The sequence below is a fragment of the Rhinolophus ferrumequinum genome, chromosome 7 (assembly GCF_004115265.2).
Source record: "Rhinolophus ferrumequinum isolate MPI-CBG mRhiFer1 chromosome 7, mRhiFer1_v1.p, whole genome shotgun sequence".
Taxonomy (NCBI): domain Eukaryota; kingdom Metazoa; phylum Chordata; class Mammalia; order Chiroptera; family Rhinolophidae; genus Rhinolophus; species Rhinolophus ferrumequinum.
Genome location: NC_046290.1, coordinates 48,310,287 through 48,337,899, shown reverse-complemented (window position 1 = coordinate 48,337,899; position 27,613 = coordinate 48,310,287). Strand labels below are relative to the sequence as shown.

Sequence of the window (27,613 nt, the reverse complement as noted above, 5' to 3'; positions counted from 1 at the left end):
CCAAATCTGGTTCCCGAGTCGCCTCCTCCTCTGCAGCCATAGAAACGAACTGAGCACGCGCTCCCAAAGTTTGGGAGGGGCTCCTTAAGACACCGCCCCCTCGGGAACCTGCCGCCGCAGGGGGCGGGGCTTTCCTTAACCTAATTCTGGCTTCTCCCCGCCGCTGCCCAGAACCCCGCCCCCGGCTCTCGATCCAATCAAACGGCAGGTTGCTGAAGCTCGGGGCCAATGTTCAGGGCCGTCCTTAATGTCTCTTTGCAGTTTGAAACTGTCAGGTTGCTGCTAGGGTAGCCGCTGCGCTCACTGTTGTTTTACGGGCGACGTCGGCAAGAAGACGCGGACCGAGGAGTCCGGGTTCGTGAAGAACAACGACGGTGGGTAGCGGCGCCCCGGGCCGACCCTGCGCCCCTGGCAGAGGCAGTGGCGTGTGATTTAAAGTGCTTTGGCCCGGACTTCCGCTCGCTCCCGGGGCTCGTACAGGACGCGGCTGGGAGCATCTTCCCCAAGACGCGGGCCTTTCAGCTGTAATGCGGAGCGGCAAGGTCGAGACATTTTCCTCTCCAAGGCGTCCAGGCAGAGAGGGCAGGAGCGAGGGGTGCCGGAAGTATAACGGTTACTGTCGCCATAGGTTCTGATCATTTAAAAATTTAAGGGGGAAAAGAACCATGTTTAACGCTTTATTCCGAAAGAATTTGGTTAAATCAGGGGTGGATAGGAAGGTGATGGAAGAGAACTAGCCCTTTGCTTACGTGCAACTGCTTTCCCCCTCTGCTTCTAGCCCCCGACGTGGGGAGGGACTGGCGCGTCCCTTCTCCTTGCCTGCAGCCTAGGATCGGTGAAGGGCGCACGGGCGGCACCCTGCTGCCAGCCTGCACGTTACTTCACTCTTCCTCTGCCTCTTAGGGATTCCGTTTGAGTTCTTGGACCCCTCTTTCCCTATCAGCCATTTACCAAGATGTAATTTGAATTCTCTGGAAATAGAGAAGTACTCGGAACTTTTTATCTCGTGGTTTCTGATATTTTGGGTTAGAGAATACTGAAAATTTAAGGAACTGATGTACATCCGCCACCCATTAAAGCAAGCTTCATTCCCCTCCTTTGTTTCTGAACCTAGAAGAAGTAAAGAAAATGCTAATGTTGTAGAGTTTCAAATCAGTTGTCGTATCTGTCGGCATCAAAACAGGGCGGGTGGAAGATTTCTAGCATATTTTCCAAAAGTACAATAGTTGTATTGTGTCTGCAGTTTCTGTATTCAGAAACTCTTTTGGAGGTCCAACCATACCTTTCAGCTCATCTGCTTTCTGAACAATTGGCCCAGCCCCACCACCGCTCCTATACTTAACTGGTCAGAAAACACATCCTAAAGGAAGAAGTGCATGAAAATAGAAGTGGACCAAATTACCATATTGGTAATTTGAAGTCATGTGAAGCAGCCATTGCTTGCATGGGCTTATGGTATCCTTCCTAATTGGCTTAACTGAAGGTAGTCATGCTGAGATTTAGTTTCCTTACTGTGTGTGTACTCCGTCATATTCATTGAATAATGTCGAAGTATCCATTCCACAATCTAGCCCCAACATATGTTGCTATTCTGATACTGCACTTTTCCGTGTATTTGCCCTTTCTACTTCAGTTGCCTCGTTTCTCACTTATTTTTCAGAAGCCCACTGTGATTGAGACTTGTACCCCTTTCCATGGAAATTGTTCAGGCAAATATCACAGCAACTTCCTGATTGCCACATTCAAGGGACTCTATCCAATTCCCATCTTTCTTTGGCATGTGACTGACAACCCTTCTCCAGACTTTTGTGACAGTTCTACGGATCTGGCTTCCTTTTCAGTCTTCTTTGCTGGCTCTTTGCTTCCCCTGCAAATGTTAGTGGTTCTGGTTATAACCCTCTTCTCACTATAGCAGTGGTCCTTATCTTAGGGTTATAGTTCCTTCTGAACACACATTGGAAGCTAAGGATCCTCTTCCCAGAAAAATATACGTATGCATTTATACTGAAAATACCTGCATCCAGTTTGGGTGTATGGACTTCAGAATAACAACTCTTCTCACACTTCTTTTCATAGTTGATCTTCTCCTCCCCCTTTTTCAGCATTTCCCATTATGCTGACAGTTCCTCAAACGTGATCTCCAACCTAAAGCTCCAGGGCAGGGCTCCCACCTTGCTTAACTGCAGGAAGCACCTTTCACATTGTAACCATGGTGAATGGCTGTCCTTGGAGTGGTGCACAGCCTAATGGGTGTTGCCGTATACTCCTGCAGGTTCCCCTCAATGCCTCAGGCACTCTGCACCCAAAGCACGTGATATTGAACCCATTGTTCTTCCTCCCAACCCGCTCATCTTCCTCCAGTTTTTGCCCTGGTGAGTGGCACTACCATCCATCTAGTTATTCAAGCCAGACATCTGGAAGTCATCAACAATACCTCCCTTTAAGCCCTTAACCAATTATTGCTCATGATCTTTCATTCCTATTGCGTAACACGACTGTCTCATAGTCATACCCTCCATCCACTTCCCATTGCTGCCTCCTAGATTCAGGTCTTCATTGATCCTGGATTACTACCAAAAGGAACACTTAACCTCTTGGACTACGGCAGTCGGCTCTCAGTGGATCTCTCTTGAAGACTCCAACTCCCCAATCCATCCTGAAAGCTGCCAGAGTGATCTTTCTAAAAGACAAACATGATCTAGTTATCACTTGTTTAAAACATTGTAATAAATAAAGAGCAAACTTTTTAACATAACATAATCATGATCTTCCAGGATCTGGCTGCTCCTAATGTGCCTGTTTCATCCTTAGCCAAGCCTTGTTCGCACCTTTTGCTTCAGCCTCACAAACTACTTATGTTCCTGGAATACATGCCTCTGTGTCTTTGTTTATGCAGTTCTACTGCCGAGCTCATCCTGGTATCTGCCTTTCAGGTCTCAACACCGGGGTCATCTTCTCTATTAAAACTCTCTCTGGCTCCATTCCCACTCCTTCACATCCTCACAATCTCACCCAGGAAAAATGTCTACTCCCACCTCCCTTCTTTGTACCTCTGTTGTCCTAGGGTCTGAGCACTTTTTTCATTAGTCATTTAATTATATACATATCTGGCCCTTTCGACAGATTCTAAGATCCTTGAGGATGGGCTCTTCATCTTACTTCCTCACCAATGTCTTACGTGTAACTGGTATTCAGATAGTTTAAATACTCATTAGTTGCCTTTTAAATTATTTGTGTGTTACTAAAAGTACATTTATTTATTTTGGTTAAGACTTTCAACAATTCTTCTCTGTGTGTATTACAATCTATTGTTTTGTATAGACTTGCCTTTCTTAAAATAATACTCCCAAAAGGTAAGTTTCCCAAGCAGGGAATTTGCACAAATCATTCATTCTCCTTGGTTCAGTATCTTCAAAGAAATGCATCCAGGTTGTCACACATTGTTGAAGAACCGTGATCAAATCTACTATTCTCAGTAGCTCCGCTGCGGGTTTTTCTGAGGAGCCTCCTTTCTTCTTGAGCCTTTCATGTATTTGTCTCATCTCCTTCACTCCCTTATACACTCACTAATTTGGGGAACTGAGTCTTTATTTTTTCTTGCCCTGTGATTTTGTCCATGGGTGCTCAATATGTTGAATGATTTTAACATATCACATGGTTATTGTTTACAGGTTCAGATGGTGTTCCATGTACAGATGAAACATTTTAAATATTGAGGGGGAAAAACTGAAGTTAGCTTCTTCTGTTTTATAGTATCTGTGTAGAATGTCATCAGATGAGGAGAAGAGCGCACTCCCAGTTATGCAGAATGACTCCAAGCGAGGCAGTTCTGTCTCTTCAGATCTTCAGGTAGGAAGACATGTCTAAATTAGTCATGACTTACTTATTTTCAAAAAGTAATAACATGAGGGAAAACTACGAATACGTATTTCATGCGTTCATGCCATTTACATTTATAATTATGTGTATATAATATATAACGTATGTGAAATTATCTCAAACTTCGGGAATTATTTTACAAATTTTGGTAAATACCTTATATTGTATTCACTTTTCAGAAAATAATCATGAGCTCTTCAAACAGTCTTTGTACAAAGGCTTCAAACAACACAGTGAGAGGAGAAGCTGAAAATCGCAAGAAACATTTTTTTCTTGGAATTTTGTCATTGTAGCTATCTCTTATGAGTGCTGCTTTCTCTACAGTGCAAATTAATACAGTATCAAACCATCCAAAGTTTCGAGGTCCTAGATTCCCCGTGTTCGGCTCTGGGTTCTCCGAGTAGTTGCTGTTGCGACAGCATTCAGCACAGGACCTAGACAGTGGCAGACAGATTGATTACAGAAGGTGTGGTTTGTACATGACATTGTTTTAAATTTCTTTTATTTCTGCATGTTTTATCATCAAAAATATGGATTCAGATTTCTAGAATAGATTTTAATTGAGAGACTATTGACATGGTACCTCGTATAGCTTGAGTTTTATAGTTCCATCACTTAAGAGGAAAAACACTGGATGTTATGTTTATGTTACGTATAATAAATTCTTATTGGCACTGTATAATATGAGAAAAGCTTTAGGACAGTATTTTACGAAACAAAATGTGTTCCTTTAATTGAAATTACAGATTTGGAACTTGGGAAGCTATTGTTAAAATCTGAATCTTACTAGGATAAAAGTAGTCTGGAATGTGACAGACGTTTCATCCTTGCCTTCCCCTCTCCCATTTAGTGCTATCTTTTAAGGTGACAGTACTTTCCTGCACCCTTCATCTCTGCCTTGCCCAAACTCCTTTCAAGAGGGAACTGATTAACTCATTTATATTTGTGATATTGTGATTTATAATAAGAAATATATGTTTGGTCTTCATCCGTGTTTCTGGCACAGAGCTCCTAAAACCATTGGAATTTCTTAGGGATGAGAGTGATAAAGGCATCTTTTGTTATGAGGTGACTTTTGGACCCTCACCTAAAGAGGGGGGCAGGTTGCCATTGGAACCAACCGTGTAATTAGAGGGTTGGAACTTTCACTTCCACCATCCCCAGTCTTCAGGGATGGAAGAGGGGCTGGAGGTTGGGTTCAGTCACCAATGGTCGTGATTTAATCATTCATGCTTATGTAATGGAGCCTCCATCGAAACCCAAAAGAGAGTCCGGAGAGCTTCTGGGTTAGTGAACACGGGGAGGTGCTAGGTGACTGTCATGCTAGGAGAGGGCATAGAAGCTCCGTGCCCCTTCCCACATACCTTACCCCATGCATCAGTTCCATCTGGCTGTTCCTCAGTTATACCTTTTATAATAAACTGGTAATAGTAACATGTTTCTCTGAGCTCTGTGAACTCTAGCAAATTAATTGAACCTGAGGAGAGGGGGTCATTGGAACCTTCAGTCCATAGCTGGTCAGTCAGAAGCACAGGTGACAACCTGGACTTAACGACTGGCTTTTGAAGTTGGAGTTGGGGGCACTCTTGTGGGACTGAGCCCTTAACTTGTGTAATCTGGTGCTAACTCTGGTGGACAGTGTCAAAATTGAGTTGAATTATAGGACACCCAGCTGGTGTCCAAGAATTGTTTGTTGGTGGTGGGGAAAAAACCCACACATTGTAATTTGGGGGTCCAGAATCCTTTAATACTAAAATATAAACACCTTGTAAGATCTCAGCTTGTCGTTTTGTCAGGAGACAAAGCTTTATATCAGAAGACTAAATCTCTAAAGTAGAATTTAAGAGAGGGAGGGGAAGAATATTCCAGACATCCAGAAGTCAGTTTGTGTTATTAGTTACGGGCTTAGAATGTCAGCCCAGCTAAGATTCTGTTTGTTAGTAACCCTCAACCTCTGACCCTACTGGTTCTTAACCACAGTTGAAAACCTGCCATGTACCATTATTGGAAACATTTAAAATAGCATGAAATAGCTATATACGTTTATATATGGTAAATACGGAAAACCTTGTTGTTCTTTTGCCTGCGCGTCTGTTGTGACAGTGTTATGAAACATGATTTATTATTGGCCTCTCATAGGAAGAGTATGAAGAACTGCTGCGTTATGCTATAGTGACTCCAAATATTGAATCAAGTGCTTCACAGCCATCTCATTCTAAGGGAGAAGTGGTGCCAGATGTTAGATTTCCTACTGTAATTGATGATACTCGTCATGACCAAGGTTATGTATATTTTTCAAGATATCTTAAGATGTTATTTGAGCTTATTAATGATACTGGCTTATATGAATGTAAAAATGCTTCTCCAGTGATTCTTCTTAATCAATGGTGTGTATCACTATTATCTGGGGAAACTTTTTACATTTCAGTGTGTTATTCTTGGCTCTCATATGACAGCTGGGTTTTTATTTGAACTTCATTTGAATATGTTATGAAAAGTAATAAAGTTAAAGCCGCACTGTAGCCATTGCAAGTCTCTTGATGGGATGTGTTGCATCTCTGCACTGGTTCCAGTGGTTGTATGCTAGGATTATCTTGGAAACTGAATGCCCGAGCCCCCAAATGAAAGATGCTCCATAGTAGCCCTCAGAACCCCTTAAGTTTATGAGCCACGTGCTAGGACTTTGTCAGCAGTATTTATATGGGCGTGGAAGACTGGATTATCACCACAAAGGTGAACCCATTTTTTCAATATGGCAGTGACAGAATTGAGAGCTAATACAAGGCAGGATGAATGTTGATAGATGAGTGAAAGGTGGAAAAAGGCGGATAAAGCTCCTTTTATCTATCTGTTTCTTACCCAGTAGCGTACAAGATCCCAAACCAATTGCTCTAAATAAGTGTTCTTTCAAAGGGTACAGAAATCCCTCGTAAAACAGCCCTGATAATGGGCAGTTATCAACAAGGGGTAGAACTCTAAGAATCCCTCCTTGAAGGAATATGACACAGCCTACTCAGAGCCAGTAGGTTCCTGGGCTTCTGCTAAGTCACAGCCCTGGTGTCTGTTCTCTCTCTCTCCCTCTGCAGACATGGAGTTTTCATTGCCCCTTAATCTTTGGCAGACTATATTGGATTAACAAATAAACCACAGTCTTCAAATACATCTATTTAGTCTACCACTGAAACATTCTAACACTGAACATTTTCTACCCAAATTTTATTGCTCTTCAAGAGATATGACCCTTGATTTATTCATTCTACATCACTGATCTTGACCATGTTTTGAGTACACTGGTACCTCAACATGGAGTTCCTACTGAGCAAACCCAAACAAAAGTGCTGCAGACTCTCTCATAAATGTAAACAGGCAATCACTGTGTTAGCCCTCCTCTACCCTTAAGATAGTTACCAAAAGCTCGTTTCCTTTTCTATTGGCTACAGTACTACTCTACTGTTGTTGCCAGTAACACAACACAGGAGTCCTTTCCTTGCCCCAACTCTGCAACCTGTCAAGGTAATCACTTGGAATTGAAGACCGCTGCTCTTTTCTAGCCTGTGAGATAGGATTCATTTGTTTAAGCTCTGCCTTTACCAAAATGGATTTGAGCTCTAAGCATACAACATGCAGTGACTTTAGATATCCTGATTCACACAGACTTGGTTAGAATGGACTATGTTAACTTATCATCCCATTCTCTTTATTCTTGACATTTCCGTTGCTTGGTGTAAGCAGGGTATGTCAAAGTTGGCAAAGTCATTCTTGTAAGGTTTTTCCCAGTTTCCTTTTCGACATATATTGACTAAAGGTTCCTGAGGTGGAAGTAAAGAAGTCCCTGTTGGGGCGGCCGGTTAGCTCAGTTGATTAGAGCACGGTGCTCTTAACAAGGTTGCCGGTTCGATCCCTGCATGGGCCACAGAGCTGCACCTTCCACAACTAGATTGAAACTATTTGAGTTGGAGCTGATGGGTCCTGGAAAAACACACTTGAAAAAAAAGAAGAAGAAGAAGAAGTCCCTGTTTGAGGAGAACCAGTGTCACTTTAGTTTGATTACAGCTAGTGAAAAGCAGCAGGCCCCAGGAAATGCCCAGCATTGTAAGATAGTGTAGCCTTTTCTAAGTTCTAATGTCATTCATCCACTGATTCTCTTAGTGTGAAGTGAATGCTAGAGTAGACTGAATTCTTTCATCCATATTTGGTGGATGAAATTGAGCTTATTAATGATACAATAAGACTTTTTCTTATCTCAGATTTTTTTCTTCATTCTTGTTCTTTGTTTTAATAATCCTATATCCCCAGCATGTTGTATTTTCCTTGTTCTAAAAATCTTATTTATGTACCTCAACCTTCTTAAATTACGTGTGTGTGATTAGGTATTTTATTTAAGAGTGCTCTGGTTTAATTTTTAAAAAACACCTCTTCCTTTTCAGCAGGAAATAGCCCTGTAGTAAGAGAAACAAGGATGGAAGTTGGAAGAGGATGTGATTTAAATATTTCAAGTCATTCAAAGACAGAAGGTATGACTTTTCCTTAGCTTGTTTTTAGTAATATACAACATTTTGTGATTTGATGAATATTATCTATGTAGTAAGAGGAATAATTTCAGCATATTAATTATTGACAGGATTTTAAAATGCTATTGTTTCTAATTTGTTAAGTAATACTATTTATATAATAAAAATAGAACACTTTTCTTACTATGTGATTCAGTGTTATTTGTTTTGTGATTCAGTGTTATTTCAATGTAGGGGCCGTTTAAGCCACCATATAGGAATTGCCTCTGTCCTTTAGTTTCCTCACTTATAAATAAAAGGCTTGGACAATGTAACCGTTGAGTGACCATCCAAGTTGTTAAGTTACATAAATCTACTTTTTTAAAACGAGTATATTAAAGTCAGTCTATTGCTTTTCCCATAAGTGCAGATGGTAAAATCTAGTAAAACAGAATATTCATGTACTTTGTCATTCTGCCTTATTTTTAAAGTCCCTAAACCATCTTCAGAATATGTAGGCAGTGTTTCATAGTGTGACTATCTTGAACCATTTGTTGATAAATTTTTTTATGCAAAACATATATATTAAGGAATGGCTTTTCCTTTTGCAAAAAATTCTTGAAAGATTTACCTTGAAGTAACAAGTTCTATAGTATATTTATCTTTGATTTATTTAGTAAGGAAGAGAGAAAAGCCTATCAGTCTTAGTTCTAGGACTCTCTAAACAAAAGTGAGATATGTAAGAAACAGTGATAAATAGTCTAATTCCAACATACTTGAGTGATAAAATAGACACTTTTCTATTTTGTGCTTTTTCAAGATAGATACCAGTTCTCTTTCTGGCTCTAGCTCTAGCTCTCACTCCCATCCCCACCCCCCAAGTATAAGGGCAGGGGATGGGAATGTGTGTGTGTGTATCACCTATATATTGAAGGCAAACAGAGTGGCTTACAGTTGAGTATCTGAGAAGATAAATTACTAGTCTTTTTCTACTTACAGTGTTGAATTTTAGTAGGATTAAAACCCATCCCTGTGTTTCACATAAAGTAATAATGACCTATATTAAACCACTCTAACCTTTGACCTTGGTCAATTATTTAACCCTTTCTGAGCCTCAGTTTCCTCCTCAGTAAAATGGAGATAATAATACCTATTTCTTAGGGTAGCATGTATTATGAGAGCTAATCCTTATCACGTTTTTAAATTACAGGAACATACAAAGCATTTAGTAAATGTTGATATGATGTAAATGATAATAGTTTCAGCTCAGGCTGGACTTCAATTCATGAAGCATCCTTATTTCGGTAGAGGAGGGAGGTGTAGGAGGCATCTCGGGCTGGTCAGTCCTAAATCAGTGCCAATACTGAAATTAAAAATAGCAAGATGAAGAAGATCATTTCTGAAAGATCATTTCTCTGCATTTTCCTCAGCCTCCGTAGTAACTGATATCTTCCAGCCTTGAAATGTAACAGCTCGTCAATTTGGGTTATTTTCGATTTGCCTTGACCGCTGCAACTTTTTCTTTTTGTTCTAGAGTCGTCACCAGTGTCATCACCAAGGAAGTCTTCTCACCCGGTCATGGATTTTTTCAGTTCAAATCTTTTAGGCGACTCTTCCTCACCAGAGTTTAATTTTAGCCAGGCTGGTGTCCATGAAATACTTACGGGTGATTTTCTTATTTCTGATGAAAACCTTCAGAAAGTGGAAAATGTAGTTGATCTTTGGAGTTCAGGTCTTAAGGTATTACAGTTGTTCAGTTAGTATAACAGTTTTGCTCTTAATTTTACTGTTCATTCTTTTCTTTGAATGAAAAGGTTTTTTTGTTTTTTTTCTAATAGTTTCAGTCCAATGTCTTAAATCTGTGCCTCTCAGTCTTTAATGTCCATGCAAATCACGTGGGGATCCTGTTGAACTGCAGCTTCTTATTCAGTCGGTCTTGGCGAGGGCCCGAGATTATGCATTTCTGACAAGCTCCCAGGTCATGCTACTGGTTCAGAAACCATACTTTGAATAGCAAGGTTTTTTAATAGTTGCTGGAACAGTTCTACACATTCCACTGAATTTCTTAGGTGTTCTGAAAGACTCATCCTGTGTGTGAATGAGGCACCCATTGTGCCTGTACCATTTCATAACAATGACTAACAGAAATGTCTCCTTTTACATGAAACACAAAATACAGTTTTAGCAACGTATATTCATTTTATAGCCACTTTTGTACCAACCACCATGTATAACTCTATAAAAATGGAATTTTACTTTGTGATGTTAGTGGTCTTTAAAAGTAAAACAAAGCATTACAGAAATGGCAAGGGTTTTTTTTTTTTTTTTGCTATTTAAAATATAACTGAGAAAATGACCATTTTTCTGAAACACAGTTTGAGAAAACGAAGCTGAATATTCACATCGATGGAGAAATTATGGCCATGGGAGTTCTGTAGCATCTATGTTTCTCTGTTCTTTGAACCTTAAATTCTAGAAATAATCTTTTCGTACATTTTCTGCCATTTTCCCCCCATGGAACAGGTTTCATACTTCTAATAATGGTGTAAGTCCCCTGGAGTAGTGTACCACCAGCCATTTAAATTGTCCTAGGTTCAATTAATCATATTGTTATCTAATTTTTTATTAACATGATTATTTAGTCTTTTTATTTATGTCAGTCAGTAAGGTGAAAAGGGATCAGACTTAGCAATTTCTTGTAAGGTGGCCATTGTGATAAATGATTTGAGGAAAGAAAGCATCAACTCCCATGGTTTCCACTATCCATCTGTTTAAATAAGTTCCCAGCCCTATGGCTCAGCCTAGGCCGTAACCTTGCATTTCTTTTTTCCTGATCCATCTTAATATGGACATTTAAGTCCTTTAATAAACAAAGGACCTGTTTACTAGTGAATGAGACATGAAATTTTTTAAATGACAACAAGACTTCATACAAAGTAACTTAAAATTGGAAAAAACTCATATCCTCAGTATGGTGAATGTGAATTAAGAAGAGTTGTGACTGTCAAACTTGCAAATGTTTTCATTAGTGGTTTTTTTTAAATAGGTCTTATGTTGATTGCTTGTTCTGATTTTTTAAAAATGTTTCTTAATTTCAGTGTGAACAGTATTAAGAAACAAACTTAATTATCAATGTATTTATTTTTCAGACAAACATCATATCTGAACTAACTAAATGGAGACTTAATTTTATTGATTGGCACCACATGGAAATGAAAAAAGAGAAAGAAAAACATGCAGCACATTTAAAACAACTGTGTAGCCAGATCAACAGCTTGAAGGAGCTGCAAAAAGCCTATGAAATCTCCATTGGGAGAAAAGATGAGGTCTTCTTTTTTACATTTCTTTTTTAACTGAGATTCAGTAAATGTCTTGCTAGCTAATAAATGCTAGAAACTGATTCTTTAGGTCATGCAAGATACAAAGGGACAATCGCTTCAGAAACTTAGAAAAACAGGTGCATAGGTACACAATCTATTCTTCCTATTAAACACGGCAGAGTTGTGTCATTTTATCTTTGTGATCAACTTCAGTGTGCTTGAAGTTTTTAAAGTGCATGCTAAATACGGGAACACTTAGGTTTTTTTCTTCCCAATCTTTTCTTCCTACCTGTCCTTAAGAGAACATCAGGGAACTAGCATTACCCACATTTTAAACCTTTTAGGGGTCATTTTAATTGTCTCACATTCTATCTGTGATGTGTCTTTATTCACTGATAAAGTCTTTTCTTCTTTTATTGATAAACAGATATTATCTCACTTTCCGTTAGCCTGTTAAAAACTTGAGAGTGAGGTTCAGGTCTGTGCTAATTATATGCCTCCAGACAGCAGATGGGCAACAAATCTGTGGCTGCCCCCAAGAGGATGGTGGCTGTCAGAGAAGAGGGACTCTCGGCAGACACCTCAGCTACTTGTCTGCCGATGCAGCACTGACTATTTAATGAACTAGATAAAGACTATGTTTTTTTAAAAAAAATACACATTTCTAAAATATATATAATATATATATACACACACACACACACACACACACACATATATATACATATATACATACATGCACACATTTCTTTTGGTGTTGCAAGGTATAATATAAAATTGAACATTTTTCATAGTTTACTTTTTTGAAACAATAGATATTAATCTCAGTCATGTACTCTGTTACCCTCAAAACTCTGTCCTAAGGTTTTTAAATATTTTAAATTTTTTAATTTCAAAGTATCATACTCTAAAAGAGTATACATACATGTTCAGTTTTTAAAAATAAAATGAAGAGACATGTACCACCATACAGCTTAAGAAATAGAATATTATCTTTTAGAATGTGTGCCCTTTTCCACATTTGAAAATTATTTTAAAAAGAACCCGAATAAATGTCTCTAAGTAAATGTGCCCAATTTACTAAATCTCTTTTTAATGTGGCCATTTTAGAGATAATAGTTCAGTTACTGAGTTCTTTATAAGGGAATATTGTCTTAGGATTTAACAGACTTCATAGATTTTTTTTTTTTAAATAACAAGAATAATGTCACTGAAGAAGTACATCAAAGAATAACAATTATTTGCTATCATGAGTTTGTTGAATCCAGAAAATCATTAAATTGTTATTGAGAAACTTCTAATCCAAGGTACTAAAGACATTTAGGGACTAGAAAGTTATTTAAAACCTGGTCCTTGCCCTCAATTCTACTCAATAAAGACTTTCTGTATATATAGCAAAACTTTCAAATGTCTGGTGGTTTTTCTTGAATTAAATGTCAACAACCATATTAATTTTCATATATGTATACATTTTTTGGTGATTACCAAGGTGCACATGAGATTTCTTTCCTCTTTTGTTCCCCTTCTTACATCACTTTGTAGTATATTCACATGGGAAAGTTTTTTGGTCTTTTTTAAAGCTAATATTGAAGTTATCTGGGTGAATATGATAATGATCCAGAGGTATTCGCTAGAGCATTTTTTGATATATGAGAGAGTCACTTTACCAGTTGCTATTATTGTAACATCAAAATAATTGGGTCAATTGCTGTTTACAGGTGATTTCTAGCTTGTCTCATGCCATAGGCAAGCAAAAGGAAAGGATAGAGTTGATGAGAACGTTCTTCCACTGGCGAATTGGCCATGTCAAATCCAGACAGGACGTAAGTATAAAAACAAAAAGGTGACTGACAGATAGGAGACTTCTGAACTCAAAAGTGTTTAGGATCACATATTAGAACTTTTGTTAAAGTGAAAGAAAGATTTATTTTCTAATAAGTCAAAATGCATTTACAATTTAATGGTGTTCCGATTTCAAAGGAATTTGACTTCGGTATAGTTTGAGGAAAAATACCTCATATTATTTCATAGACTTATTGATATATCATTTCCTACTTCATACCATGTTTCCCCAAAAATAAGACCTAGCCAGACCATCAGCTCTAATGTGTCTTTTGGAGCAAAAATTAATATAAGATCTGGTCTTATTTTAATATAAGATCGGGTATAACATAACATAACATGACACCTGGTCTTATATTAATTTTTGTTCCAAAAGACGCATTAGAGTTGATTGTCTGGCTGTGCCTTGTTTTTGGGGAAACACGGTAGTTACATATAGCAATGCTGTAATGGATAAGAACTTAGGCTCTGGAATAGGCAAGGCTGCTTTTCCCTTTCTTCTGTGTGACCTGAGCAGGTTACTTAACCTCTCTAAGCCTGTTCTCCTACTATCTGCAGATAAGAATAATGTGATTACACAGGATTAAATGATCATGTACATACACTGCTTACCACAATGTTTTGTTCTTATTATTACTGCCAATATATTTTCCAGTTCACTGTGTTTTAAGGTTGTATATTATTTTCATTTAGGTTTATGAAGGTAAACTAGCTGACCAGTACTTTCAGAGAACTTTACTGAAGAAAGTCTGGAAAGGTTGGCATTCCATAGTACAAAAGCAGTGGAAAGATGTGGTGGAACGAGCTTGTCAAGCAAGAGCTGAGGAAGTTTGTATCCAGATTTCCAATGATTATGAAACCAAAATTGCTGTGGTAAAACTTCTTTTTTAAAAATTTTCTGTTTCCTTTAATAAAATAAAAACGATACGTAGCATCACTCACTATTAGTTCATAGTTAGGCAGAGTAACCTGGTTCTCCAATTGCATTTAATGCTGTGTAGCCTCAAATGAGAATGTTTGACTATTTGGGAAAGAACAACACTAATATGTCAAATTGACAGACTTATTTATTCTTCCAAATAGTTATAACTCTGGCCTCCAAACTTGTGTTGGATCTCTTTTATGTAAACTTCTCTTGAAAATGTAAATCACCCACAGATCCTTACATCTCTAAGAAAGCATACTTTGTTATGCTGCTTTTGGCTTTTACTTAGCCAACAATAAAAGTCAAAAACAATGTTTATCCTCGTGTTAATTTAAATAACCTTTGTCCTTATAAGGTTGATATAAAGCATTTGTATGTAAATTGGAATTATTTTTTCATTGACTTTTAATAATAAAATTAACATTGTTTCCATGGGAAAACGTCAGACTCAAAATGAAATAAAAACCATCCTGAGGAATGCAGTAGGCCTTTTGAAATTGAACACTAAATGGAAAAAAATATTTCATCATTATAGTACTAAGTTCTTAATGTTAAAAGTCAGTTTCATAATACAGATTTTTTTTGCAATTCAAAATGACATGCAAAAAATGGAGTCCCATTAGATTTGGTCTATGAGAAAGTATTTGTACGTAATGTCATTGTGTACTTTAAATTCTATAATAACATTTACTTTTTTAAAATTCTGTTAATATTACAGGCATTTAGGTTTTCTGTTCTTTGTTTTTTCTGAAAGGGTGAGAGTTGTCTGTGGCTCTTAATGTATTTTGTTTAATATCCTACATAAAAGCTTATGGTAAGAAATAACGTATCTTTTGTATAATTAAAAGACATCAGCAACCTTCAGTGGGACTGGTATAAAATTCCCATTGTTTGAACCTCGACTTTATGGTTAGGAATGAAAATGGTTTGTTGATGGAGATGACAGAGGTAAGATGCACCTTTTAAAATAAATTGAGACACATAGCTGAAGAGGTGTACGGTAAAGTGTTCTTAGTATTTCACATAAAAATAACTTCACAGTATAAGTCTATGTTTTAACAATATTCTTCCTTGTATTTCAAATCTTTTTCTTTTTTTAAATTCTCCTTATTAGTTATCTGGAGCTTTAGAAAATGCAAAAGCTGAGATCCAAAGAATGCAGCATGAAAAAGAGCACTTTGAAGATTCCATGAAGAAAGCTTTCATGAGGGGTGTATGTGCATTAAATCTTGAAGCCATGACTATATTTCAAAACAGAAATGATACAGGTTGGTATTTTACTTAAGATTCTCTGTCTACTTTCAAACAGGACTTGAGATTTCAATGATTAGTGTGGTCTACAGTACTAGTTTTCTACAAGGCACTGTATTTTTAATTTCATAGTGTCATATGCAGTTTTAAATCTGTCGTGAAAATTCACTCCCTCATGGTTACTTAAGGTGTCTTAGATCTAAGCAAGTAAATTGTCAACTCTTAAGTATTTCAGCTCAATGTTACATTAATGCTTTGACTATATAACATTTTTAAGGCTCTTTAATAATTATAATGCCTTTTAAGTGTAAAATTCTATTTTTGTTTTTCCTAAGTGGCCAAATTCCTTGGACTGTTTTGTTGGTTAAAGATTTCTTATCTAGTCATGGTTTCCCACTTTTAAAAATTGCTTGTTTTCCAGTTTAGGAGAAGCCACAACTAAAACTCATTTTCAACAATTATAAATATAGGACTGTCTATAGAAGTTAAAAAAAAATAATTTTGTTTCAAGAAAGTCCATGTATTAGCTGGGATCTGAGTGCTTGTGTCAGAGTTTCAGCGACATGACTTAGAAGAACACATGACTAGAATCCTTTGCCACCAATTTACAATGCATCCCATTTTTCTTACGGGGTTTTAGTTTATTTCTCTGGACAAAAAAGATAATATAAACCTTCTTTACCTACTTACAAGGGGGGTTCTTGAAATACAGTGAAATATACCTGAAAACACTTTAAAAGACGAAAAGTATTTTATAGTCACGATATAATTACTATAGCTTAATTCAAGTCAGCCTCCTGTGTTTCATGCCAATACATGAACATTTTTGCCGTATGCCTTTGTAATAATTCCTATTTGAGACTCACAGTAAATTTATCAATGAGGCAGTTTCATTTTGTAACAACATTAACATGATTTCATTCCAGTGAATAACTGCTCTGTGCTCCTTATGCCCTCATTTTAAAGCATCTACAAACATTTATATAAATTGTGCACATGTGGATAATAGTGAATTAAGGCCAATTGTTTTCTCTATGTAACAGTTGAGGTGTGTGGCTCATATGTAGGTTAGAACCATAGAATCTCAAGGCTAAACAGTTTATCTTGCTGATACCCCAACGTACGCTTGATTTGTCCAATAAATGGTCTTTTAATTAAGTGTCAACACTGAAAACAAACTCACCACCTCCAGTGATAGAACAGTCTGCTTTCAGTTCTAATTATTAGCAAGTTATATGTATTAAATTGAAAAATTTCATCATCTAAATAAAAGATATATTGGGTACCACAAGTAAAGTGCCAAATTATCATTAGAACTTCTTACATTTAATTACAAGAAATCTGGGTTTTCATAACCTACTCAAGCCGGATATGAATTGCCTTCGGACAGAGTGTTTTACCACCTTAATAAATCGACCATCTTAAATTTTAAATTCAAATACAGTTATGACTCCTACAGGCAAATATCTGTAACAGGATTTGGAGAAAAAGTATTCTGATAAGTACCCAACATGATTTGTTTTGTTGCTGTTGCTTTAACATCTACCATCATCTGCAGCTAATGCCAAGTTTTGGGAACCCAACTGTTTGAGTGGCCTTGTGCTTTGTTTATCACAAAAGTGAGAAATAAAGGTGGCAGGAATAGTAAGACACACACTAAGCAATAGTGTTGGTGGAGCTACCAAAGGCACAAATTCAATGTTATCTAATGGAGATTTGATGTATGATGTTTAGGTTTTGTAGCATTTTAATAACAGCTATTTAAATTTGTTTTTCAGTTCTCACAAGACAGAAAATTACATCTGGCCCTCTTTTTTCCTTTAAAACAATTGCTTTTTATAATGCAGTTTTTAATAATATAATGTTCCTAATGTCTTGTTAGAGCAAAACAAATACTTGATGTTTTTATTTGTCCTGATTCTCTGCTGTCTATCATCTGCAGTGCCTCTCATATTGTGCAATATCCTAACTCTTACAGGTTGTAAATTAGAACTTTCTATGAAGGAGGGAAAATGTGACAATAAAAATGGCCTTTAAAATGATACCTGCCAATTTTTAAAGCAATTTTAGGAACAGTAGAAAAATACTTCACAACTGAAAAAATTTATCCCAGTTAAAGCAAGAATAATTATTAAAACTTACAGTTATCTGACGAACAGGAACTGCATACATCAGCCCACATCAGTGAGAGCTGGTCACCTGCCTCTCTTCCAAGGAGTCCCGTGGCCAGATCTGACCTGTGTACTGGTTCCACATCTGATACAAAGTCTACCAACCACCTAAAAAGAGACAGAATCACTTTCTATCAAAAACATGTTACATCTCAGAGTATAAGGGGGTGGATTTCAAAGTAAAAGCAATATTTTATACTGAATTAGTCCCTTTCATCAAATGATTTCAAAGGACCTATACATTATAATCCTTATTAAACTTTATTAATGAAGTAACTATTACTCTATTTTATATAAATAAAGATGGTCTAAGAAAAGGACTTACACAGAAGCCCAAATTTCTAGATGGAAAGAGGACAACATAGAAAACCTTTTAAACATAGGGTTACATACTCTATTCAGATATTCTGAAACACTTCAGTGACTGAATTGTAAAACTTTCACCCCAGTGTTTGGTACCACATATATATAGTCTTAAGTGGAAATTTTAACCAAATTCTAACACTGGGAGGGAAAAATCTAAAGTAGGACCGTTTTTCCTAGCTTCTGGAAGCTGATGTTACTCCTTTTATCTAAAGGTTAAGGTTCAGTTTTGAAAGAGGGTTACTATATGTGTGTCACTAAAATCAGTTAAGTGTCGTATACTCTTAATTCATGACTTCTAATCTACCCGAAAGAGCTCACTTCTTTTACAATGTCAAATTTTACTTATTGATTTATTATTGTTTGCTGAAAAATCAAAATACATTGTTAGGATGGGAGCAATGGATAAAAATGAGAGGGTATGGTGATATCACAAAGTTAGTCTAAAGATCTAAATACCAGGCCATTTATCAGGATAGTTGTATGAAATAATGCAAAAATACATAAATCCTTAGGCTCATTGTGACTGTATTATTGTAATGGCTATGATGGCAATACACTTTACTCAACTGAGGTCCAGATGAGTACGTAATTGTTACCTTTACGTAAGAGCAAATCGTTCATTAGCTTTTACATGTTGAAGGAAGTGGTCTGAAGTCTTTCGTGGGTAATGCTGACCTTCAGCAGTTAATACTGACAAATATTCACTGAACATTGTATCCAATATATGACAAATTTCTACATTTCTGGTAAGACTAAATTGTAGCTATTATGTGTTTTTATTGTTGGGATAAAAGTAATCTTAAATTGGAAGAATATTAATGAAATTAATTTGTGATTTATAGGGATAGATTTCACAAATAATAAAAAGGACGAGCATGGTTCTGGTGTTCAAGGAAAAGAACGTTCTGCTCATTTGGACCCTTCGGCTACTCCAGGGCCCTCGGCAGTTGCACCAGCACCGTCCACACCAGGAGCAGCTGTGGGAGTGCCCAATGCGGCTGTCTTTCCATCTGCTGCCTCTATCACTTCTGCAGGGGCTGCTTCCACCTCCGTTCACCTTCCTGTTTCCACTCCTCTTGGTGCTGGATCGTCAGCTACTACTGCACCAGAAGAAACGGTTAGTGCAGTTCACGCCGGTGTCCACACTGGGAAAAGGTTCCCAACTTGTTGTATATTGGGTATTTTGAACTCAGAACATATTTTCATATGGGAAAAAAGCCTATATGACATTTAGGCCAAGTCACAGAAAATATTTAATACACAAAGTGCCTAAACATTAATTTGTAAGTTCTATTGAAATTTCTATTACAATAGTGATAATTGAACAAAAATAAAGAACTTTTTTATTTTTCAAAAACTATTCAGGAAAAATAGATTTAATTTAAAGGCTTTGTTTTGATTTTTGTTTTTGTTTTTTAAGTTAGAAGGAAACTGGTGGGTATTTTCAAGGGCTTAGGAGGTTATGGCTCTTTTGTATATTTTCTACTCTACTACATACAGCCTTCCCTTTTCCTGGATGCAGGCATATCATTAACACTACTCTGTAGTGTTTCCATCTTGATTTGATTAGGTTGTAATTTTTAATTCATAATTGGAATGAAGATAGGAATAGTTTTCCTAAAGTCACCATTAGAGAAGTACATAGAGGGGGAGAATACTGAATGGGGATGGAGTAATTGTGTGAGAATTTGCCTGAATTGAAATTCATCAAGCTATCAATACAGTAAGTTACCTACCAAGTACATCATGGTTCTGACTCCTCGGCTTCCTGTTGATAAACCTGTATTCTTCAGTGTTTCTCAAGAGAGAACTGCGTAGGGATATAAGCCAAACTTCATCAGACTAACCTCTGCAGGGCCTTCAAAAAAACAACAAAAAGCCACTCTACCCTTCCTCCCTCCTCTAGCTTTGTAGAAAGGCATGTATAGTTCTATAAAGGTCCTGAGATCATTCTGATTTGCCTGTCTCCCTCTTCTTCCCACCCTAACCACTTACATGAGAAGATGACGACAGAATAGGTTGTAGGTCTTAGCATTCCCCTGGGAGACCATCAGAAAGTGTCATTGCTCAATTAGTCACCTTTAGGATTCCAGCTGACTTGAATTTCTGCCTTTTGAGAACTATTAACTTTAGGGGAAAATGTTGAGATCTGCTATTTATCATGTTTGCTCTTGATTCAAAGAGATTAAAAAATATAGCTGTAAAGAGAAATTTGAATGTGTGAAGGAGTTTTGACTTAGAAATAAGACACTAAAATTCAACCTTGAAATATATTCAGCTGTGTTTATTATATTTTTCATGATTACACATTTTGAAGTGTGATCCTATACAGATGATCTCATTAAAATAAACAGTGTTTATTTAAATCTCTAGTTTGTCATTCATGTTGCATATTCAGATAACATACACAAGAGCTAGATTTTTCAAAATGCCCTTCTTAAAATACGACTGCACCATTTGTATATTTGCATTTATGTATAAATATGAAAATGCATAGAAAGAACTAAATGAATGAGTATGCTTACCACCCTTTTTGTTACTTTTTAAAACAATTGATCACCTGAGAAAATTTTGAAGTCTTTGAAACCTGAAAACCTTAATATTGTGTAGCCAATCCTTCTTCCCCCACCCATCCAACTACATTGCTACTCCTTCAGAAACAGATCCACATTCAGTTTCATTTCCGTAAGTACAGCCAGTAGGGCTAGAAGAAAAGAGAATCACAAGTAAATCAATCAGTAAGTGAAATGCTGGTTTTCTTCCTTCCTTCCTTATATAATTACAATATTCAGATTCGCCTGAACATGTTATCTAGTTTTTAAAAAGAACCATATAACAAAAGTAGGAACAAATACATTAGTTGGATAACTAACCTAGCGTGAAGCTATCATTGTTAGGAACAGGAAGAGAAGAGAGATTTGTGATCCAGGCCTTGTTGTCTTTCCATGTTAATCACAGAGGCTGCCTGTGACCAGTCAGAACTTTTCCCAATCTTCCTCACTATTTCCAGTAGCTAAAGGGAGGTGTGTGCAGAAGGTAATCTACAGAGATTTGGGAAACAGATAACTGGAGAAAAGAGAATTACCATTCTAGTGAAATGATATCTTCATCTGTAAAATTCTCTCCTTTCTGCATACATCTTCAGTATGTGAAATAAAATATCAGAATTTCATGGAGGGAAACATTTTTTAAAAAATACATTAGGTATAAAAAAAAAAGTAGCAAAAAAAGAAAAAATACATTAGGCAGTCATACAAGCAAATACGGAGGGTGCCAAAAAAAATCTACACACATTTTAAGAAAGGAAAAAATTGTACTAAAATTGTAATACTCACTATATACCTATAACAAAAGATGAATACAAGTCATGTGTATATTTTTTTGGCACCCCAGTATATTGCGATTCACAAGGTTGAACAATAGATGGCACTTTACCTTTTCTTACTCCATTTGGAATAATTGAGGAATTTTAATTGGATTTTTAAGCTATTTAGTAAAGTTTCTCATCTAACTTTCCTTTTCCTATAAATGGAAAATGAAAGAATTATCATTAGGCAGTTGGTGCTGCTTTCTTTATAAACGAGGACTTTGAGGCTTACAGACATTGAGTAACTTGCCTGTGGACACAATTAGTAAGTAACAGAATTAGAATTCAGACTTTGACAATCTAGCTTCAGAGCCCTGTACTCTGAACCAATAATCTGTGTTGTCTCCATTTCAAATATTAAGGTACAAATATTGGGATTTTTAATATGTCATTTCCCTGTTTTCTTACTCCTTTTCATTTTTGCCCAGCTAAGATAATTCGTTGACACGGGGCGGGGGGATGAGTACACATATGTTTTTCTTGATATAAATATAATTTTTCTGGAGTATTGTCCAGCACTAAGCAACAAAAGCAATAATAGCTGCCATTACCCTTTGATCTGATCATCCCATTTTGCAACATATTCTACACAAATAACTCAAAAGAAAAGGGGAATCGGTTTTTTTACAAAAATTGGTATATATAATAGGAAAGGAACTGAGACAATTAGATAAACTATAGTTTGTCGGTATAAAAACCTTTCAGAAATTATAGCAGGTTTCTATTCATGGAAAAAAGTATATTAACAAAGCGATGAGAAAAAAAGGCGGAACACAAAAACACATGTGTAATGATAATATTAATTTATGCATAAAGATCAAAAGAGTTCATAAAACAGATGAGCGGTTGCCAAGGGTTAGGGATGGTGGGGCAAGGGAGATAGGTATGACTAAAGGGTAGCATAAGGGAAATCTTTATGGTGGTGGAAGAGATCTGTATCTTGATTGCCATGATAGTTATAGGAATGCACACGTGATAAAGTGACAGATCTATAGCCAGGCATTACACCAATGTCAGTTTCCTGGTTTTAATATAATTATACTATAATTATGTAAAATGTAATCATTTCCAGAAACTGGGCAAAGAATACACAGGGCCTCTGTATACTGTCTTTGTAACTTCCTATGATTATATAATTATTGCAAAATAAAAAGTTCATGAAGTCCTATAAAATAGACAGTATACCACCGTCAAAGGGATGTTTTGGGGTGTTCGGTTTTAAGTTTTTAATTTTTCCATGTTAAAGTTGGTTGAACATACAATTATTTTAAATGCCTATGTATTTTCTTCATAAATTACAGAACCAAAAGTACTATAAATTTTGCCATGGATTTTCTATCAACTGGATACTTCTTTGCTTTTGTTCAGTATGTGCCCAGGGTTGTAACATCTGCACAACAGAAAGCTGGAAGAACAATTACAGCCCGGATCACAGGGAGATGTGATTTTGCTGCAAAAAACAGAATTAGTAGCAGTTTAGCTATAATGGGAGTTTCTCCTCCTATGAGCTCAGTTGTTGTGGAAAAACATCATCCAGTCACAGTGGTGAGTCCACATTTACTGACCTTTTGTTAAAAAAATCTTTTTCCTTAGAGTTTATAGACTAATGAACACTTAAATGACATGTTGAGAGGAAGATCATCATTCATGATGACTGGTTCTTATTTTGTCTTTTACCGTTATAGTCTTGATATACTTACTTTATATTATCACACCTGTTATAAATCTGCCTTTCCTCTATTAGGAAATTAATTTCAGAAACATTGTTTCTTCTCAACAGTGTAAAAATTATCAATTACAAAAAGTAATCCAGTGTGTTGGTGGCCAGAAGGGTAAAATATATAAATGATTTCTCCTAAATTTAAAAAAGATACAAAAACTGTTTAATCATTAACTAGCTCTTCATGTAGTAGAGCTTTGATTATGATTACAAAAAACACTTCCCTACTTTTGCAGTTTTTAATTTTTGCACCTTTTTTTAGTCTAATTCCCCTTTTTCAATATAATATTTAGCATATTTCTAGTTTAGAAAAAAATTCAGATTGCAATAAATTCATGTGATAAAAAGGAAAGTGTGTGGAATTTAAGCAAAAATAAACAAAAAAAGCCTAAGTTAGTGCCCCAATTTTGCAACTTATTGCCTTTGTGATCGTATTAAAAAAAGAAGTAAAATATGTGAGCCTCCATGTAAAATGGGAGTGTTAAGAGTACTTAGCTCCTAGGGTTTATTGTCAGAATTCAAGATTCAGTGAGATGATGTGAAAATTAAATGAGATGTATAAAGACACTTTGTAAGCTATAAAATCATAAGTAAATTTAACTTAATAAAAATTACTAGAGAAGGGTCCAGGGGTACCTCTATTATTTCTTACAACTGCATATACTCAACAATTATCTCAAAAAGTATAATTTTTAAAGTTACAAGAACATATCCCTAAAGAGAAATAAGGACTGATTTTAAGAGAATGCCCTCTATATAAATTCTCAATATTAGACAACATTGCTGCCTACTTAGTATGTCAAAGTATTAGTAAAAAAGACATATGGGTGATTTTAAATCCTTTACTTTCTGGTTACTAGATTAAATCAAGAGAAGCTGGATTGATTGGTTGATTGTCCAATAAATGCAAAACAAAGATTCTATATAGTGTCCAGGCATCATCTTTTTGTATTTTTTACTGTCAAACGTGCCATTCCTGGCTAATTTCTCCCACTGTTAAGATAAACGAAGCAAAACTGTTATTACTTGCAACACTCGGTCTCTTCAGAACCTATTTGTATAAAAAAGCAGATTTTCTGGTGTCTGCCGTTCCCTAGTACCACTTAGTTAATGCTGCTTATATCTTTTCCCATGTTACTACATCGTCCATCTTGCCCCAGGGAATACTGGCTTCCAGTGACTTTCTCAAAGGTTGTCACTGTGCTTTGTTATGGGAGCCACACATGCTAGTCTTACCCAAAGTATGCAGGAAAATGTGAGGACAATTTGTTTTCTGATCATGTTAACTTTACCATTTGGAATTTTATGGTTTAAATGTAGAACACCACACCACCCATGTCTTCTGTGGAACTTTTAGGCTGTGGTTACTGCACTTCTTGTTGTGACTTCTTTCAGTGTTGACTGAACTGACAAAGATTCAAATGTTAGCCAGGCTCCCGAAACTTCTAGGTCCATCTGTGCATTTCCTTGTAAAAACCACTTTTAGCAAGAACCCTGCTAAGTCACTTTAACCAGAACCCTCCACCCTTGAGCCTGATCACCCTCAATATCTGATCATCTTCCTCATCCTCTGTCTCCCCCCCTCAACGATGTCCGATCACCCGGGCCTGTCTTTAGCAAAGCATCCTGTTAGGTCAATTTAGCCAGAATCATCTTTACCCCTGATCTTTCCTCAGAGTAATTTCCCATCCACTCGTCCCCACCCTGATACTTGGCTGTAATTCCCACTGGCCCATGTCTCTCCCCCACTGCAAAATTCTACTGCAGTGGGCCCTATACCTATCGTGATGGTCCCGAATACAGTCCACCTTCCCATCGAGAGAGAGAGAGAGAAAAGCTGGATTGATAGTTTAAATTTAGCCTCAAAGTAAAGTATGACCACAGTGAGGTAGAAGATTGAGATATAGGCACCAAGTCCTGACAGAGGACATGGAGGACGGAGGATTACTGTAGCCTTCATAAATTGGACACTCTGAAAGTCCTTAGATGACTTCTCTATATGTTTTTAAATAGATGAGATATCAAAAATGAGATGAACTCATTTCTATTTTTATCAGCACTTCTGATGTATATAAAGGGATAGAGACTGTCCACTTATAAGATGAAGAGAGCACACGTGTTTGTTTTTCATTTACACAACCTTTTGTTTTGCGGCGAACAATAGAAATTCGTATTTTACAGAAGAAAAATTAATGAACTAAAGACTTGCAACCCATTTGCTGATATTCGTCTCCCAAACTGCCATTTGCTTATTCAGCATGTGCAGTACTGCTCCAGTAACTGGCCGTGAATTATATAGCCATAAACTGCTCCCATTATTACCTCATTTGGATTATGTGACAAACAGGATGGCAGTCCTCTGAAGAATTTTTCATTTTTCCCAGGAGTCAAGCTCTAGAACTACCAGAAAGTTATTACTAATAAAGCAGTAATCAGGTCTCTGACACTTGAGCCCCATCTGCTGGATAATTGCTTGTTCCTAGAGCTACTTCATTCTCTGCCAGATTTTTGAGGTCACACGTGAATCTGTTGCTACACTTCCTCTTGCCCATCCCCCTCAAGGAGAAACAGCTCTTTTGACAGAGTCAGATTAGGTGGTTTGCAACTCAAATGTCGTACTAGTTGCAAGAAGATCTCCATTTGTAATGATTACCCAATTATTTATATACAAAGGAATAGTTATATAAAATACTTTAAGGACGTTAATTTTCCATTTATTTCAAGAAGAACTCTTACTCTTAAAGCCTAATCTGAAATGAAGACCTGCACAGCTGTCTCATAGAGCTTCTGAAATACGTAGTGAATGTTTTGGTCAAATACATAAAATTTTACTTCAGGTATTCTAAAGATGACTTTTCTATGTGGAAGGCCCTAATCGGAATCTACATGTGCTAGTCAGTGACACGGACCGAGAACTTACCTGGGTGACACCTCACTGCTGCCTGCTAAGAAGCTGTATCATGTACGATACAGGAAAGCCTTATACTTGTACATGTCACACATATGTATAGATGTAACATGTACTTCTGTACATAATGTGAACTTGTACATATTACATGCATAGATGAAGGCAGATGTGCCCTCACTTGAATGCTTGTGTTCATGTCTAAGGTGTCCCTCTGAGCTTGGAGGTAGTGTGCATGTCCTCCCCTCAACAGGTGTCCTCAGCTTCTAGTTATTTCTTTGTTTAGAAAGTTGTAGTCCATGTTAAGGGAGCACCAGACCACTGGGAAGACCTCATGTGTGACCATAAAAGGTTAGTCAGCTCCCAGGTGAACCAGGTGAAATATGAGGGACCAGCTTTACTCTGGTTTGAAGCAGGGACCAGGCTGGATTCTTCAGGGCTTCCCACATGTTTGTTAATACGTGGATTGGACTCCACGTATTAACAGTCAGATACTGTTAGGGAGGAAGAAGTTGGATAGTGTGAGAGGAGGGAAGGGGCTGGGGCAAACCCTTCTTCCAAACACCACCAAGTCCCTTTCTATGCTTAGCCTCCATACACATTATAAGCTTCCATCCATGTGTGTCCTCCTTGAGGAATGAATACTCCCATGGCTCTTTTTGTGCTCCTCTGGAATACACGTCTGATATAAATTGTGGGTACTGAGCACATCAGTCTACCTGGGTGTGGGTTCCTTATGGAAAAGGACCACACCTTGTTTGTTTTAATGGCTACTCCACCCAATTCATTGCTTATATCCACTGTTGCTTAACCAATGTTTGTTAAATTATAGATGATGAAATGATATTTAATATGTTTAATTTTATGAGATTATTAAATCATATTTTTATCTTTTCAGCAAACCATTTCTCAAGCTGTTGCAGCAAAATATCCCCGCACCATTCATCCAGAAAATACTACCTCAGCTTCCAGATCTCTCGGAACCAGATCAGCTCACACCCAGTCTCCCACAAACATTCATTCTATAAAAGTGGTTGACTAAAATGAATATGTTCATATTAAGATCTTTTAATTCCTCTGGTTTTACCAAGGGTTAAAAGGCTTTAGTTTTTAAATTTTCCATATTTTTAGAACATCATGGATACATCATGTTCATCTTTTCAAAATTACAAGACTTTTTTGAAGCCATACAATCCTTTGTAACTATATGTAGGATTATTTTAATGTTATTTTTTTAATTTAAGCAATTAAGTAAAACTTTTTTAAATTAAAAAAGAAACTGGACTTTATTTTTTTAGTAGTTTTCAGCCTGTGGCTGATTATATCATCAAAGTATATAAATCCTGTTTTTCTCTATATTATTCCGAAAGGCTAAAT

The 27,613-nt window shown here is 36.8% G+C and overlaps 2 protein-coding genes across 7 annotated transcripts in view; one reads left to right on the top strand and one right to left on the bottom strand.

Moving 5' to 3' along the window:
- The first annotated feature begins 235 nt into the window (after positions 1-235).
- On the top strand, positions 236-27,511 carry POC5 (POC5 centriolar protein). 6 transcript variants are annotated; one of them, XM_033110961.1, is made up of 12 exons: positions 236-374; positions 3,754-3,849; positions 6,019-6,160; positions 8,307-8,393; positions 9,904-10,109; positions 11,519-11,695; positions 13,408-13,512; positions 14,225-14,404; positions 15,571-15,724; positions 19,087-19,361; positions 22,980-23,156; positions 27,135-27,425. In XM_033110961.1, the coding sequence occupies exons 2-12, from the start codon at positions 3,766-3,768 to the stop codon at positions 27,276-27,278; spliced, it is 1,731 nt and encodes a 576-aa protein (XP_032966852.1). In that variant the 5' UTR covers positions 236-374; positions 3,754-3,765; the 3' UTR covers positions 27,279-27,425. The 6 variants fall into 6 exon arrangements, with proteins under 6 accessions (XP_032966852.1, XP_032966854.1, XP_032966851.1 ...); XM_033110963.1 differs by having other exon boundaries at positions 249-374; positions 3,672-3,849; XM_033110960.1 differs by lacking the exon at positions 236-374 and adding an exon at positions 433-542 and having other exon boundaries at positions 8,310-8,393; positions 27,135-27,511.
- LOC117025175 (ankyrin repeat and death domain-containing protein 1B-like) overlaps positions 4,187-27,613 on the bottom strand; it is a 76,442-nt gene continuing 53,015 nt past the window's right edge. Inside the window, exons 15-16 of the transcript XR_004423560.1 lie at positions 17,850-17,986; positions 4,187-4,313 (exon numbers count right to left, since the gene is read on the bottom strand). The gene's annotated coding sequence lies outside the window, so the exon portion shown is untranslated. The remainder of the gene's footprint in view (positions 4,314-17,849; positions 17,987-27,613) is intronic.